This window comes from Malaclemys terrapin, chromosome 5, assembly GCF_027887155.1.
Source record: "Malaclemys terrapin pileata isolate rMalTer1 chromosome 5, rMalTer1.hap1, whole genome shotgun sequence".
Lineage (NCBI taxonomy): Eukaryota > Metazoa > Chordata > Testudines > Emydidae > Malaclemys > Malaclemys terrapin.
Window position 1 is genome coordinate 49875267 of NC_071509.1, and position 18494 is coordinate 49893760.

Genomic DNA, 18494 nt, shown 5'->3' on the forward strand with positions numbered 1-18494 from the left:
TAAAAACAGTGTGTTGTTTGAAGTGTAAAGGAAATCTGCTCAGGGACAAGGGCTGGTGCATTGTCCTCTCCACATTGAGAAAGGGGCGGACTGAGTACTAACTTACACTGCTCAGGCTTTTGACCAGGGTAGGATGGTACAGATCTGGAGTCCTAGGCTACGGTGCTGGGGGAAGTTGGCTGGAGCCTCTCTGTTGTTAGTTCATGAGTGGCTAGGAGAAGCATTCATGTAACTGCAGCTGGGTGTGTCCCTGTTTGTGTAAGGCTGTGTGAGTGCAGGACCTGGAGGGGAATGCAGCTTGTCAGAGCATCACAGTGGGCGAGGGAGCCCAGGCTGGGGAGACAGAGGGCTCAGCAGTATCCCAGTTCCAGATTGCATCCTGGGAAAGTTCATCACAGACACAAAATTGGGAGAGGTAAATAATGAAGAGGACAGGTCACCAATACAGAGCAATCTGGATCACTTGGTAAGCTGGGGCAAGCAAACAATGTGCATTTTAATATGGCTAAATGTAAATGTTCTATATTTAGCAACAGAGAATAAAAGCCATACTTACAGGACGGGTGAATCTATCCTGGGATGCAGTGACTCAAAAAAATTTGGTAGTTGTGGATAATCAGCAGAACATGTGCGATGCTGTAGACAAAAGAGTTACTGCAATCCTGGGAAGCATAAACAGGAATCTCAAGTAGGAGTAGAAAGATTATTTTACCTCTCTATTTGGCACTTGTGTAACCACTGCTGAAATACTGTGTTCAGTTCTGGTGTCCACAATTCAAGAAGGATGTTGATAAAGTAGACAGAGTTCAGATAAGAGCCACAAGAATGATTAAAGGATTAGAAAACATGCCTGATGGCAGACTAGCAGGGTCTAGAATAACATGGGTGCCTGAAGCAATCTGCCTCCACTGACTTCCAAAATCTACTAAAGTATCCCCTCCCAAAAAAATAACCAAAAACAAGAGCACAGAATTGCAGAGGATGGATTCTCCAAGAAAATCTGAACATTTAAAAAGATACTTCACCAAGATAAGTGTTTCTGGCTCACAGCATGGAGAGATCTCTCACGCTTCAAGTGACACATGGCAGCCAAATCAGGCAGAAGTACCAGGGCTGAGGAAAATCAAATGGCTAACAAAGCAAACATTCTGTAGATGATAGCTCAGCTTAAGGCCATGAGAGATGATCTGACAACCAAACTTCTCACAGTACCGCATGACACTGATGGAGCAGAGAGAAAGAGAAAGAGCTTCATCTTAAAGTGGATTATGTAGAAAACAGATTGAGAAGACACAACAGTAGAATTAAGGGGCTGCCTGGAAATGCTGAAGGAGAAAACCCAATCTGGTTTGTAAAAACTTTAATTGTGGACCTGTTACATCCAAGCTCCCTGGAAGAAGTAAAAATGGAGAGAGCCCATAGGGTGCTGCTCCCCCTGCCTGCGCCTCATAAAAATACAGTAATAAAAACCCAGAAACCTAATTATGAAACCTCATAATTATCATCAGAAAAATTTAATTATGAAAAAGCCAGAGAGCACTCTAAGCTCATAGTCAAAGGCCACAAGCTGCAATTTTTTCCATGAACACTCTGTCCTAACTTTATAAAGGAGAAGAGAGCTGGGGGAAATTACAGCAGCACTCAGGAGGGCAGATATCTGCTGCAGATTGGTATTTCCATTTAAATTCTCAATCAGTTTCCAAAATCAGTATTATACAGTAAGAGACTTTAAGTAAGGAAAAAACACACTCCAATGACTTGGAATAGAAATCCAAACCGCAAATGTACAAAATGACTGTCCAGAGGGAGAACTCCAGATAAGTTTCTGAAAAATTCTTGGCAAATGGTGAAATACAGGAAAAAGAAGATAGGAAAAGACAAAAAATTCTAGCAACTGTATTGGCAATGGCAGAAGTAAAGCTGAACAAGAGAACTTGGATACCTGATGAGTAATCTAAAGACCAACCAGAAGTGACTTTCCGGGAGTCACCAGAAATTAACAGATGAACAGTAACTATGTTACTGTTATAAAGAAAATAGTATAAAATTTGCTTTAATTGCAGTGATCAATAATCGCTGTGTTCTGTATTTTAAAACATAGAGGAAATAAAGGACAATAACAGAGGAGGGGGAGAGGATGGAGGAGATTGGAGAAAACAGAAAGGGAATGGCAAGGAGCCTTTAGGGATTCTCTGTAAATTCTTCTCATAACTCAAATGACCAGACAGTAATCCATTCCTAAGGGCAAGGTCCCATAGGTAGAGATTGTACCTCATGTGGATTGCAAGAGAAGCAGGCCAAGTGTTCTTAGGGAGAGTTTAGGGTTCACAAAACACACTCATTTGGGGTTGTTTCACATATTATGTTGGTAATTCATTTGTGATTGGATTTAGGTCTAGTCTACACTACAAATTTATATCAGTATAACTACACCACTGAGAGGTGTGAAAAATCCAGTCTCCTGAGCAACATAGTTATACTGACCTAACTTCCCTCGTCCCCATGCTTCTCTCACTGACATATCTACTGCCCGTTGTCAGAGGTGGTAGGCTGGTGGAAGAGAGCTCTCCCGTCGGTGTAGAGTGTCTTCATTAAAGAGCTACATCAGTACAGACGCATCAGTGCAGCTGCACCAATGCAGCATTTTAAGTATTGATGTGCTGTTAGAGTAAGAGGAATGCAGGAGAAGGGAAGGAACTGGGAGATGGGGGGAGCGGACGTTTACAAGCAGAAACCAAGTTATATTCAGGTACACAGTCATGAATGCAACAAAAAAACAAGAAAGACATTGACAACACAAGGGTTCGTGCCATCAAGTAGCTAGAGAATCTCAATAATTTCAAGTTTTTCAATAAGCTAAATAATTACTCTCAATAGTTTTAAAGTGATATCTTTGTCAAAAGGCTAAATAATGTCATTAAAAAGGGGAAAAAATCTAGGTATCATTTATTTTTAAAAAACTTTCAGATTATTCAACTCCAAGAAACCCATTTTCAGGAAGAACAAATTATGGGCATGAAAAGTAACTGGTTTCAGCAGACATTTTTTTGCTTCAGCAAAAGAAAAGAGGAGGGGGTTTTACACTTGCTACACATGTGCCTTTTCATATTGAAGATCAATTTAAGGAGAAGGAGGGATGATTTATATTGTTGAAAAGCACAGTTGCTAGGTTAATAACAACACTGGACTTAGGCTATGCTCTCAACCAAAAGCTAAGTAAATAAGAATAAATACATAAATAAATATTAAGGACATCTTTAAAACACTGCAACACTTTGGGGAAGGGGAAACTATACTGGGAGGAGACTTCATTTGGACTGGGACAAATCTGATAAAAAAAGATAAGGGGGATACAGAAGCAGATGGAGCATTGATTTCGCTTTGCCAACAATGTGATCTGTCAGATTGCTGAAGAGAATTGTACTCAGGAGAAAAAGATTACACATTTTATTCACATCCTCATCAGTTATACACTAGAATAGACCTAATGTTAATATCTAAATCATTAATGAAGTAGAAAAGATCTGTGGAAATTGGCAACATTATATGGTCAGATCATGCTCCAGTGGAAGTAATATTGGATAACTGGGTTGACAAGCAACGCCTCTCAATTGAAAAAAAGAAATAGTTCAAGAAAAAATAGAACTAGAACAGGAGATTAAAAGTTACAAGATATTCACAAAAACACAAATTAAAAAAAATACTAACAATTAACTAATATTAGAGGGAAGTTGAATATGTTGCAGTAGAGATGCCACTGAAAAAGCCCGTGGGTATACAAAGCAGAAGTTTTATGAAAATAAAAATGATAGGGTATTGGCTCAAAAACTTAAAAGGATTCTACAGCAACGTATTATTTCACTCATAAAAACAATCAGCAAAAGATAGTTATACACCCTGATGCAATAAGTGCAACTTTTGCTGCTTATTATAAAAATCTCTATACCTCATAGCTCTGAAGTTATTCAAAAATATCTGGAAGTAGCAGGCTTGCCAAAGATAAGCAAAATTGATAAAGAAGCTTTAGATAAAGAAATAACAGAAAAAAAGCTTCTAGAGACAATAGCAAGTATAAAAAGTGGTAAAACTCCAGGACTCGATGGCTTTCCAGTTAAATTTTACAAGATATTTAAGGAGGTATTGGTGTGTATCTTTTGAAAGTATCAGAGGGGTAGCCGTGTTAATCTCCTGTTCTAGTTCTATTTTTTCTTGAACTCTTTATTTTTTTCAATTGAGAGGCGTTGCTTGTCTTGCATCTGAAGAAGTGAGGTTCTTACCCACGAAAGCTTATGCTCCCAATACTTCTGTTAGTCTCAAAGGTGCCACAGGACCCTCTGTTGCTTTTTATCTTTTGAAAGATACCTTCAATACTATTCTCTTAGGAATAAGTTCTGGAGGAACTTCCACACCCTATGAAAGAAGCTGCTGTGGTTGTCCTCCCTCAAGATGGAAAAAGTCCTTACCTTATGCAGCTCCTATAGGACCATATCACTTTTAAATCATGACATAAACATTTTAGCAAAAATACTAGCTAGCTGATCTTTGTCTTTGTTCTCAGCTTTTATAAATCCAGATCTAAGTGAATTAATTAAGGATAGACAAATGTCAGACCATATTTGGAGAGTACTTGTAATCATCCATAATGCCAGATCAAAATAAGATCCTTTTCTTATGTTAATACTAGATACAGAGAAAGCCTTTGATAGAATAGAGTGGAACTGTTCATGGCAGAGGGACATTGCTGGCAATGTACATTGGCCAAACCGGACAGTCTCTACGCAAAAGAATAAATGGACACAAATCAGACGTCAAGAATTAGAACATTCAAAAACCAGTCGGAGAACACTTCAACCTCACTGGTCACTGAATTACAGATCTCAAAGTCGCAATATTCCAACAAAAAATCTTCAGAAACAGACTGCAACGAGAAACTGCACAATTGGAATTAATTTGCAAACTAGACACCATTAAATTACGCTTGAATAAAGACTGGGAGCGGATGGATCATTACACAAAGTAAAACTGTTTTCCCAAACAAATTTTTCCCCTACTGTTACTCACACCTTCTTGTCAATGGTTGGAAATGGGCCATCCTGATTATCACTACAAAAGTTTTTTTTCTTCTGCTGATAATAGCTCACCTAATAGCTCACCTTAATTAATTACCCTCGTTACAGTTGGTATGGCAACACCCATTTTTTCATGTTCCCTGTGTATATATATTTTCCTACTGTATCTTCCACTGCATGCATCCAATGAAGTGGGTTTTAGCCCATGAAAGCTTATGCTCAAATAAATTTGTTAGTCTCTAAGGTGCCACAAGTACTCCTCATTCTTTTTGCTGTTACAGACTAACACTCTGAAACCAGAGGGACTAAGCAGGTATGTTCATTGTCCTCTTTATTTTTCCCACTGGCCATGAATCCTTTTGTGTAGAGGATAAGGAACAATGACTCCATCACAGGAATAAACCTTACAGGAATATATCAGAAAATAATGTTATATGCAGATGATATAATATGTCTATTTACACCAAATATTTCCCTAAAATTAGTTGCTAAAGAAATCCAGGACTTTGGGAAAGCATCTGGTTTTAAAGTAAAATATGCCAAACCTGAAATGCTAGTTATAAATTTGCCAGTTTCTGAAAAGTCACTCCTCCAGAAAACATTTGGGTACAAATAGGCAGCAACTACAATACCTTGGAATTCAAATCTCAAACAATCTAGAAGAGCTCTATGATTTAAATGTTAAACCACTACTTCAGCAAACGAACTAAGATCTGAATGCTGGGAGACGTATGAAATTTCTTGGTTGGGAAGGATAGCCACAATCAAAAGGAATATTCTGCCAAGGATATATTTTTTGTTTCAAAATTCTTCTATGATTATCCCAGATAAAATCCTAGCAGGAATACAGAGGATGTTGTTAGAATTTATATGGAACAAGAAAAGACCAAGCGTGAGTGCAGATATTTTGTACAGAACCATTAAACAGGGTAGACTAGCTGTTACAAATATTCTATGGTGCTATCAAGCCAGCCAGCTCAAAGCCGTAGTGCAGTTGGGGTGCTCTAACCCAGTCAAATACTGGATCTTTATTAGACAAGAAAATGGTAACAGTGTAAACATTGCTAGGCTACCATGAATTAATAAAATATAGTGCTCTCCAGAAATTTACACACATTCTTTAGCAAAGGCTAATCTATGGGTTTGGGACAGAACTAGAGATAAGATAAAATATTTTTCCTCGCCGATGACACTCATTGCAAATAATCCAGATATTAACCCAAATTGTGAACCAAAAAGCTGCAAACATTGGAAGAGCTATGGAATACACATGGTTGGCCAGCTATTCAGTACAGACAATTTTCTAATTTATTTAGAGATCAAAACTAACTTTAATTGGCCCACTCTCCCCTGATACCAGTACTTTCAGGTGAGAAGTTATGTTTCTCAACTTTCTGTAAAAGTGATGGTGTCTGGTCAATTAGGAAACAAAATAATTAATCTATTAATGTATTTATTTAATTAATTGATATCAGTCTTTGCAGACAGCTTTTCTAACAAAAAAAAGTCTCCATATATGACATACTGTGAAAAGGATGTGGATAGATAAATTACCCCAGAGAAATAGGGTTTGACCTGGAAAAGAGGACCAGCAACCTCAGTCTGTAGCATAATAAAAGAAAAATTCTTTAAGATATTGTTTCAGTGGTAGTCAGGGTAAAATATATAGAGAGATTGAATGTGGATAAAAGTCAGAGAAATTCTGAAACAAGAGATTTTATGCATATATGGTGGATATGCCTGGACATTAGAAAGTACTGGGATGTAATCCATAATGGTATTTTACAAATTATCCCTTGGTAATCCTTCTGGGGCTTCCTAGTGGAAATGGTCACTCAAGAGGAAATGAAGAATTAATCTCTCATATGCTAGTAGCTGCCTGACTATTGGTAGCCTCTCTCTGGAAAAAAAATAGTCCAACCATAGAGGAATAGTTCAATATTATGGGAGGTTTTGCTTATGGAAAAATTAACATACCAACTAGGTACCCACCAAAATGGAGAACAGATAGATATTTAGATATTTATATCTAGACCTTTTATTCGTTACTCACACAAAGTATACTCACCCGCAAAAAAGCCTCAGCACACCTGTCCAATTTTTTTAATATTAATATTTGATAGATGTGCCTGATCTGTTAAATATGTTTATATTGAAATGTCACTTAATAAAATCACTAGAAATTACATATTATAGGTGTTGTAATGATGCTCACTCTGTAATATGGTAACACCCTGTTAAATAGAAAGATCTGATGATGTATTCCTGTATAATGTCTCTTTAAACAAAAGCTTACTGTTGTAATGTTTGTTTTGATTCTAATATTTATATGGCAAGGATTTGTAAACTTGTTAAAACTTCCCAAATAAATGAATAGTTTTAAAAAGAAAAGAAAGGAAAACATGCAGTATAGTGATAGAACCCTGGAGTTCAATTTATATGCCTTAAGAAAGAGAAGGTTAAGGGATGACTTGATTTCAGTCTGTAAGTACTTATATAGGAAACAGATATTTAATAATGGGCTCTTCAGTCTAGCAGAGAAAGGTATAACACAATCCAATGGCTGGAAGATGAAGCTAGACAAATTCAAACAGGAAATAACTGCACGTATGTTTATCAGTGAGAGTAATTAACCATTGGAATAATTTACCACAGATCCTGGTGGATTCTCCATCACTGGTAATTTTTAAATCAAGATTGGATGCTTTTTCTAAAAGCTATGCTCTGGGAATTATTTTGGGGAAATTCTATGGCCTGTGTTATACAGAAGGTCAGACTAGATCAGTGGCTCTCAACCTTTCCAGACTATTGAACCCCTTTCAGAATTCTGATTTGTCTTACATACCCCCAAGTTTCACCTCACTTAAAAAACCCTACTTGCTTACAAAATCAGACATAAAAATGCAAAAAGTGTCTCAGCACACAATTACTGAAAAATTGTTTACTTTCTAATTTTTACCATATAATTATAAAATAAATCAATTGAAATATAAATATTGTACTTACATTTCAGTGTATAGTACAGGGGTGGCCAAACTTATTGACCCTCTGAGCCGCAAACAATAATTTTCATAACCTCGAGTGTTGGGTATACCTGCTGGGGCTCAGGGCTTCAGCCCTGTAGGGCTCACCTGCAGGGGCTTGGGGCTTCTGCCCTGCAGCAGGGTGGTGTGGCTTGAGGCTTCTGCTCCATAGGAGGCACCTGCCAAGGCTCAGGGCCCCAGCAGGTGCATCCGGCAGGCTGAGGCCCTGAGCCCTGCCAGAGGCCAGAAGCCCCGAGCTCCCCGCCCTACCAGTCTATTAGGCAGAGAAACAGGGGCATGGTGGGCTCTGGAAGCTGCATTTTAACTGTAAAAGAACCACATGTTGCTCATGAGCTGCAGTTTGGCCACTCCAGTATAGTATATAGAGCAGTATAAACAATCATTGTCTGTATGAAATTTTGTTTGTACTGACTTCGCTAGTGCTTTTTATGTAGCCTGTTGTAAAACTAGGCAATTATCTAGATGGTTGATGGTATCCTTTGGAAGACCTCTGCATACCCCCAGGGGTATGTGTACTTCTGGTTAGAACCACTGGACTAGATGATCACAGTGGTCTCTTCTGGCTTTGCAATCTACAACTTCTCTGCCCTGAGATCATAGAATCATCAAATATTAGGGTTGGAAGAGACATCAGGAGTCCAATCCCCTGCTCAAAGTGGGACCAACACCAACTAAATCATCCCAGCCAAGGCTTTGTCAAACTGGGCCATGAAAACCTCTAAGGATGGCAATTCCACCACCTCCCTAGGTAACCCACGCCAGTGCTTCACCACCCTCCTAGTGAAATAGTGTTTCCTAATATCCAACCTAGACCTCCCCCACTGCAGCTTGAGACCTTTGCTTCTTTTTCTGTCATCTGCCACCACTGAGAACAGTCTAGATCCATCCTCTTTGGAACCCCCCTTCAGGTAGTTGAAAGCAGCTATCAAATCCCCCCTCACTCTTCTCTTCTGCAGACTAAATAATCCCAGTTCCCTCAGCCTTTCCTCATAAGTCATGTGCCCATGCCCCCTAATAATTTCTGTTGCCCTCCGCTGGACTCCCTCCAATTTGTCCACATTCCTTTTGTAGTCGGGGGACCAAAACTGGACGCAATAATCCAGGTGTGGCCTCACCAGTGTCGAATAGAGGGGAATAATCACTTCCCTCGATCTGCTGGAAGTGCTCCTATTTATACAGCCCAATGTGACTAAAGGACCTGGATTTTAAATCAAGGGAGAATGGGAACAACTTAATATACGACAATATTTACAAACGTTTCAAATAATGGGCCGTGTTCATTATCGTGTTATATCGTATGCAGTGTATAACATGTTTTTAAAGTGTACTGAACGCTATTGCTGTACAGTGCCAAAATGTAAAGCCGGTGTTTTGAGGTACCTTCCTAGACATTGTGCAAGAAGCCATTAGCTACTTAGCTAGAAGTGAGTTTTGAAATGTTGTTCTCCCCCCCCCCCCCCCCCCCCCAGCAGGACTCACTCCTTCGTTGGGAGTTCCGGTCCTCTCCTTAGAGCAGGACATTATAACACCCAGTGGGGAGCAAGGCTCTGGACATCACACGCACACTGTTAAAGCTAATGCCCCAGTGGCATTACATCTTAGCTCGGTGCTAAGTCGGGAATCCTTTATAAATTTCCCTTGCTGCTCTTTAGGCAGCTCAAACGTTTATATTCACAACTTCCCCTTAAGCGCCCAGCAGCCCCTGACTTGGCGACCCTTCCTTCCCCGCGCCTTACCCCGAGAGTACCCCGAGTCTGGGGCAGGTGCAAGAGCTCCGAGACACGCCCGCTCTCCTAGTCTGGGGTCCAGGGTGCACCTGGGCGAGCGACATCGAGTTAACACTACGATTTTGCCCTGTCTACAGTAGGATTTTACAACGTGTTAGTTAACACGTGATCGCTGTCCCGTTGTCTCACTTTTTCCTAGCGTAGCCATGGCCCCAGCATTCTCCAGCCCAGGCAATGTGCCTAAAGGAGTGGGGACACCCGGACTCTGCACATCTTCTCATTTGTATTCATCACAACTGCGCTGTCCCCCAGAGTGCGATTAACTGCCCGATTTCGCCTTACATTTCACTCCCGTGTCTTCTGTGAGCCCGCAAGAGATGGGCGCCGCATGCTGCTCCGCGACAGGCAGGAAGAAAAGTACAAGTGTCGCTCTACCTCTGACCTTACTGCTGCCTAGTTCTGCCTCTCCCCTGCTTAGTCCTTGAGGAAGGGCAATAATCACATTGAAACTCACTCGGGAGAACTCGGAATGCAAACGCAGGAGAGCACTTGCTCCGCACACACATGGCCAGACAGGCTGAGCGAACCTGTTGCCCGCTGCACTCTGCATAACTTTTCTCAGCTCTCGCCAATCATCGGCCGCAAATGGATCCGATTAAAAACAAATGAATCCTCTTTGCTGTTCTCCTTGAGTCCGTGTGGCTAACAGAAGGCGGCGGGGCTGGCAACAGGAAGGTGACTGCGGATTTATCATTTGTATGGCAAGTCTTACACTGGACTTCTGCTAAACTTGTGGGCTCAGCCCCCGCCTGTCTCCAGGGCGTCAGTCCTGTCTGGGGTGAGTTAGATGCGGTGGTATTTTATTTCAGCCCTAAAGGGCATGGCTATTGGAACACATTCGTTTTGATCACTTCCCTGATTGCTAAGCGAGGCTGGGGACAGAACCACTGGCGGCATTTGTTGATTACACACCGTCCTCCCTTGACAATGAAAGGAAACGAAACGTTCCCTGGTTACATTAAAGGGCAGCAGGGCCGTTTCTCCTTGCCAATTATTCGCCACTGTAAATTGTTGTGCCATTGTGGTGTCTCGGCGGAGACAGGCTGAACTTTCTCGAGTGTCTAAATAACCTAAAAAAGAACAGGAGTACTTGTGGCACCTTAGAGACTAACAAATTTATTAGAGCATAAGCTTTCGTGGGCTACAGCCCACTTCTTCGGATGCATAGAATGGAACAGACAAGACTGACTCCCTGCAGACAGGAGAGGGCTGAGCCCACAAGTTTAGCAGAAGTCCAGTGTAAGACTTGCCATACAAATGATAAATCCGCAGTCACCTTCCTGTTCCCAGCCCCGCCGCCTTCTGTTAGCCACACGGGCTCAAGGAGAACAGCAAAGGGGATTCATTTGTTTTTAATCGGATCCATTTGTGGCCGATGATTGGCGAGAGCTGAGAAAAGTTATGCAGAGTGCAGCAGGCAACATGTTCCAAACTATGCATCCGAAGAAGTGGGATGTAGCCCACAAAAGCTTATGCTCAAATAAATGTGTTAGTCTCTAAGGTGCCACAAGTACTCCTCGTTTTTTTTGCAGCTACAGACTAACACAACTGCTACTCTGAAACCTAAATAACCTAAAGTTAAGTGCCCCTTAACAAAATATAAAGCGGGCGGTGGAAAGGCAGAGGGCGGCTACAGGTGCCGTGTAAAGTGCAGCGGCTCGGCCACCAGGCTGGACCTGCTCAAGAAGTTTCTCCTTTCCCCAGAGCGTTTCTCGAACACACACATCGGGCCCGAACGAGACACTTCGGTTTCTGCCCCGAAGGAATTATGGCCCCTTTAAAAGGGATCGTTTCTGCAAAGCTAAATCGGCGTGAGCTGGGTACTCTAACTGGAACCATGTGGATTCCTACCCTGTTGCCCCTCACCCCGGTCTGCGAGCGACTCAGCGAGGAGAGCGCCAGGCGCTGCCCAGACCTCTACGCTAGCAGAGCGGTGTTCTTGTCCCCGTTCCGCAGCGCATCTTGCGCGCCTCTGTGCGCGGTCCCCGCGGCTGGCAGCCGTTCTGGGGCTTACTTACTCATCCGGGAGGTGGAGACAACTCCATCGGGGACCGATGAGCTACGGCCCCAGCCCCGGGCACGCCAGGACCCTGTGGCCACCGCTGGTGCCAAGGGAAAGGACCCACGCGGTAGCTGCGTAGGGTGGCCGGGGAGCTGCGCTTGTCTTACCCGGTCAGTGGCGAGGACCTGGCGGTAACGCTCTTCTTCCGGAGGCAGGGCAGGGAACTGTTGCATCGAGAACATGCTCTGGCTGCTGCTCAGTCTTCTCCACCTTCCTCCCCCCACTTCTTTCTACATCTCACACGGACGTGCCACGACTGCCTGCCTCCCTCCCAAACACACAGGCTGGGCTCGGGGGGAGGGGGCTCCGCATTTTGTCTGCTCCCCCCGCTACCCTCTCCCACCCAATAATAATAAACCTCAACGAGCAAGCCACCATACCCCCCCTCCCCGCCCCTTTTGTTCTCAATGACTCGATTCCCTGGAACAGGCTGGCTGGGAGCCAACTTGCTTGTTAATTTCTCCCCGAACTCATCGTACTGGGAGAGTCAGGCTGATCGGCCCCAGTTTTTACCCCCATGGCAGATGACGTGCAAAGGGATCGAGGCTATGCCCGGCCACCACTAACAACTCGCTAGAGCCAAGGGACAGGGGCTGGTCACGGAGCTCACCCCACTTGTGTAGGTGATTTTCTGTCACTCTGACCTATCCTCGCCTTATCCGGGCTACAGGGGCTCCCCTGGAGAAAAATGACAGCACTCCTTGCCCCGACACCTTTTGGTTCCCTGCCAATAAAACGATCCTATCGCCCTACCAGGTTCTGCTGGCTGGCAGGTAGCCTTTCCGGGGGAGCCAGGTGCATAGTTCGCCCAGATGAGCTAGCCTCCATTCTTTCCCCGACTGATCCCAAAGGAAAGGGAAGGTTGGAATCTATACCTCCCCCAGCCCAGGTTCTGCTATTCATTTTATTCAGGCAAACTTGAATAGGAAGCCACTACTGGCTACAAAGACTATTTGGCTTCTGGGTTTTTTATTTTGTTTTAATGGTCCTGTCGCCGACAGTTTGATGCAGCAGGGATTACAAAGATCTTCTCACAGCAAGGGCTTTTACTCCTCTGTGCAAGGAAACATGAAAGGTGGGGAGATAATTGATGACCATATTTGATTAGACAGAATGCTGTGATCTATTTCTACAGACTCGTGGACAAAGTACACGCTGCCGCTCTGCAGCCTCCTGAGGGACTAGAGAAGAATGGGAATTAAGCCCCAGGGAAGTGCTGATTAAGACACCCTTTACATTCCCCGCCGAAGATGGTAGGTGGTGAAATTATCTGTGCACATTTAAAATTAATGATTGTCCTCTGAGCCCACGGACTACGTGAAACTGAGGCTAGAATTCTACAGAGAAATGGGTTGTTAGACGTTGCCAGTATAAAAGGAGAGCACAACCTGTTCAGGGGGAGAAGAAAGGTTGGAGGAATTGACTCCTGGGAGCTTGAAACAGGCCAGGAGCTTCCTTCACCCCTACCGAGACCTCCAATTCCAACGCGTTCAGGTACCTGAGCAAGATCCAACTCTTCACTTTATTTCCTAGGGGGTAAAAGTGCCAGGTTGCTGAAGGACTCAAAGTCCCGGAAGGGGGGAGAGCAAATCACAGGTGGATGATTTCATATACAGCCTTCCAGCCCATAGTCTAATCTCCAAAACCTAAGAAACATGTAAAAAAAAAATTAAAGATAGTGTGACAACTACCGTACCCGGGTCCTCAAAAACTGAAAGTGAGAGTCTCCACAGCTTGAGCTACAGAGCCAGCCGCTCAAGGTCAGAACTGTGCCAGACTAGCATCGCTGTGGATTAGGCACAGGGAGGAGCAACCTCACACACATTGACCAGTGATTACAATCCATATAAAATTTGCACATATTTTGATTGGTTCCCCTTCCCCTTGTACATTGCTTGTTGGCTCAGGCCCCAATCCTACATCTGAATCCATATAGAAGGACTCTTATAGCCAGATGAGGTCTCACTGAAGTCAGTGGGTCTCTGCAAAGTTCCCAGGGTCCACATGCATGCATCTGATTGCAAACCTGCAGCCAAAGATCAAGGCAGAGAGTTCCTGTGTGTGCGGACAATGCCTACTACATTGTGGATGCTACCAGAATATAAAAGGATTCAGTACTTTTCCAGGAGCTGCAGTCACCTTTCACTTAGAAAGGACACCATCTTGTGTAAGTAGATTATGAGACTATGCTTTAGCTCTACTTGCTAAAACAAATAAGCTTCTACTATTGTACTTTAAGAATGCTTTTTAGCACTAGTGCAATGTCACTGTAGTAATCAGAAAAAAGCGCGAATCTAGCTCCATCAACAACAAAACCCTAGACTTGAACCCTACTTCCATCACTGATCTCCACCCTGGCTCTCATTCCAGACACTACCCCATATTTTAGTGTAAAAGAGAGACCACCAAGGTACATAAACAACAAGAACATCTCACGATCTTATGCCAACCCATACTCTTCCCCAGCCCTCCAGTGTCATCATCCCTTGCTTTATGTCATGCCTAATTTACCTGCAAGCTCCTAGAGCAGGGACTGGCCATTTTGTTTCTCAAATGCCATGCACACCAAACTGTACATAAATGCTTCCAATCCAAATGCTATGGTCCAATCTTGCATTTTTCACTTGGACAAAATCCCCCTGGTAGAAAATTAAGAGTAGAACAAGTTGCTGCTACTCCACAAATAATAGCAAGTGTGTGGAATAAGAAACAGAGAAGCAAATGGTTTAAAAGACTTTGTGACTGCTGAATGTTTAACAGTAGACAGACACAGAACTAGCCTTTACATAGTGATTTTCTTGTTAATATTTTGTAAAGTATTTTAACTATTCCTCTCAAATGCCTAAGTTACAAAGAGGGTGAATAGTGTCGTTAACCCCATTTTACAGATAGGGAAACTGAAGCCCAGAGGTGAAGCCCACAGCAAGTCAGTAGTGGAGCCAGAATTAGAATTCAGGATCTCCTGACACCTCACCCCACTCACATTCTTTGCTGCCACTCCAGTTGCTGAAGCCTCTGTGAAAACTATCCACATTTTTATTGTAAGGTATGGGAGCCAGGGCAAACGTAAACTAAGTTCTGTTTCTAGCAGCTATTTTACTGAGACCACTACATTCCAGAAATTAATATATTAACAAAGTGTTCTGTTATTTTAACACTCCCCCCTCCCCATTGCTTTGCTTATTAGTGGTTTCCAGATCAGGAACATAACTTGCCATTTAGTCTGTCTTCACACTAACTAGATACCCACACACAGTTGCTGATATTAGTATATCAGTGGAAAGCAGAACTTGTTTCCCAATGGAATGAGCTGTATACATTTATATTACAGTGCACAATTTTTTAAACAGTATTACTGAGGATAGTGAAACAAGGGAATACATATTGTCTCCTAGCAAATTTGATTTACTAATATAGACAATTTCTCTTTGATTTTATTGTTCTCAACCATATGCCTTGGCTTCCACTGCCTGGCAGAGTGCAGAATCCTTTTGTTAAATTTATATTTATTGAAAGCAACTGGTTAATTTGGTTAGAGCCAAAATATAAAGACTAAAGTATATACTTGTATTTCAATGCAGCTAGAGGGAGAAATGTCTAAAGTAATGCATGAAAAGTAATTTAAGAGGAAGAGATTGGCATAAACAATAGTTGGGAGGGGGGGGGGAGAATAGCTCAGTGGTTTGAGCATTGGCCTGCTAAACCCAGGGTTGTGAGTTCAATCCTTGAGGGGGCCACTTAGGGTACATCTATACTTACCTCCAGGTTTGGCAGTAAGCAATTGATCTTCTGGGATCAATTTATTGTGTCTTGTCTAGATGCAATAAATCGATCCCAGAAGTGCTCACCGTCGACACCGGTACTCCTAGTACACAGAGTCGACGGGGGAGCCTTCCTGCCTGCCACGTGTGGACCCACGGTAAGTACCTTGTAGTTCAAATTAAGGTACTTTGACTTCAGCTACATTATTCAAGTAGCTGAAATTGCGTATCTTAGTTCGAACTGGGGGGTTAGCGTGGACCAGCCCTTAGAGATCTGGGGCAAAAATCTGTCTGGGGATTGGTCCTGCTTTGAGCAAGGGGTTGGACTATGACCTCCTGAGGTCCCTTCCAACCCTGATATTCTATGATTCTATGTCTGACCTCTGCCTGGGTATGCAGTCTTCTCCCAATCTATGCATCACAGAACAGAACAGCAGCCATACAAGAAGTGTAGTTCTTAGTCCAGTGGTTCTCAAACTATTGTACTGGTGACCCCTTTTACACAACAAGCCTCTGAGTGCAACTCCCCTTATAAATTAAAAACACTTGTTTATATATTTAACACTATTATAAATGGTGGAGGCAAAGCAGAGTTTGGAGTGGAGGTTGACTGCTCACAACCCCCTGAGGGGTCCTGACCCCCCCTTTGAAAACCCCTGTCTTAGGCTCTCTGGCACAAGAACTACTTCTGGCTATGAGTATTAGCCATCCCACAAGTGGTAGGAATTAGCTTTCTGTCCTCATCCCTGTCCCCCACCCCAGCAGCCAAACATAGCTAGAATCAGATAGGAGCACATTCACACACACTGTCTAAGAGTGGTGTATAAGCAGCACCCCACCAGGCATCATGGCAGAGGCATGCCTGTTGGAGCCCCTACTTGGAGTCCATGTTGGTACATTATCCAGTATAGGGTAGCATTTTAAAGATTCAATTCAGCCCATAAACTTTGTACAAAGAGTTTTAGTTTCTGTGTGTCTATGTAGTGATATTTTAACCTTGACTGTTTAATGCAGGAGGAATGATGGAATGTCTGTGCGACAATATTGCAATCCCATGCAATATCTTTGGGGACCATATTTTATTAAGGTTATGAATTGTCTATGTGTAAGGGGACTGGTGCCCCCTTACTAACATTCAGTGGGGGTGTTTTGGTTGGCTACCTCCCAGCACTAAAAGGGGAAGGGTCGATGGGAAATCAGGAGCCTGAGACTGACAGTCCCCAGGAACAATGGGGAGAGGCCAATGCTCCAGATCAGCCTGATTGACAGGGCGGGCAGGCTAATCAGGGAGTCAGGAGGCCAGGGGGGTCCCGGCCTCAGTGTGAACTGTAATGGCCTGAGTCAGACAGAGTGGGGCCGAGCTAAGTTGCTGGGAGCAGAGCTGCAGCCCCAAAGCCAGAGCACAGCCCACAGAGAGCAGAGCTGCCCTGGGGCAGAGCTGTAGCAACCAGAGCCAGAGGTGCCAGAGAAGCAGCCCAGGGAGCTGAAGGCAGAGCAGCAGCAGCCGCCGTGCTGAGGCAGAGTGGTGGAGCCGGAGCTGGGGCTGGAGCAGTCCGGAGCTGGGTGCGGTGAGCAGCTGGAGAGAGTGAGGGGGACCTTGAGCAGCAGGCCAAGCGCAGGGAGACGCCTCAGCCAAAAGGCTCTGCAGGCCAAACTTGAAGGGGGATCATAACCCTGTCAGGGTGGGGACAATGCTGGGGAAAAAGGGTCCTGCCACCTAGAGCCTGAGAGCGTGTGGCCACCGCCAGAGCAAGTGTCCAACCCGCAGCGTCTCTGCAGCACAGCCAGAGGCTGAGAAGGAGCCTGGGACCTACAAGGAACAGACTGAACTGCCCTGACATTCCAGAGACACTGTTTGTGACATTCCCTGCCACAGAGCGGGGTGATGTGTTTTCCTTTAACCTTCCCCATTTTTCCTTATTCTTTTTTTAAATTGTTAAATGACTTGTATTTGCTTTAAATTGTATGAAATGATCAGTGGGTCAGGGAGGTGCCCAGTGCAAAGAGAGTACCCTGGAGTGGGGACACCCTAGCCCCTGTCCTGGGTGACCACAGCAGGGTTGGAGGTTGAGCCCCCAGGAATCCTGGACCCAGCCTTGTCGGGGTTTACGAGGACTCTGCCAGACAGGAGAGTGGAAGGGGAGTCCTCAAGGGCAGGGAGGCCTCTGGGTAAAGGAAGTGGGAGCGAGGACTCAGATCCTTTCACTAGTCCACTTCACCAGGGTAGGGCAGAAGCCAGGAAAGTTCCCCACAATAGCGGGACCATTCCCCCGCTTACATATGTATCACCGTGGGCCAGGAACTGTGTACAACTCCAAGGAGGAGGGTTATCACAGCTCTGAAAGGTGCTAAACAGAGTGGCTTAGTGATTAACGCGTCTCACTCATGTTGCACACACCATCAGAGAAGTACCATCCCCTACGGAGGCTTGCATATAGTGGGTTTTCAGAGACCAACAGATACAGAAAGAGCATTTGGTATAAAAAGGCTGGGTTTAAACTGAGTCAGGGCCTTCTCTCTAATCCAGCAAATGGACCTTCTGTCCAAGGGAAGCCCCCAATCCTTCCAGAAGGGTTGGAAAGATTTTTGGCCTACTAGGGCCCCGTAACACTGAGTGACTCTAGTAAGCTTTTAGAATGCATATGGGAACTTTCTCTTTTATGTTTTCTCTGTAATGCTTTTTTTATGAATATGCTTGCTTAGAGATACATGGAAACTGGAACCCAGCCCCCCTAGACAGAGCAATGCATGGACCCTGGCCATTAGGCAGA

At 43.8% G+C, this 18494-nt stretch overlaps 1 protein-coding gene across 8 annotated transcripts in view; it reads right to left on the reverse strand.

The window, feature by feature from the left end:
- Window positions 1–13740, reverse strand: part of CORIN (corin, serine peptidase) — a 306982-nt gene extending 293242 nt beyond the window's left edge. For 5 of the 8 annotated variants that reach the window (XM_054029074.1, XM_054029073.1, XM_054029075.1 and 2 more), the window contains exon 1: window positions 12070–12272. In XM_054029074.1, the coding sequence (XP_053885049.1) occupies window positions 12070–12144 (75 nt within the window). In that variant the 5' untranslated portion in view covers window positions 12145–12272. Of the gene's footprint in view, window positions 1–556; window positions 576–11918; window positions 12037–12069; window positions 12273–13658 lie in introns of those variants that run through there. The other 3 variants (XM_054029070.1, XM_054029069.1, XM_054029072.1) reach the window with 3 other exon arrangements.
- Between the last annotated feature and the right edge of the window lie 4754 nt (window positions 13741–18494).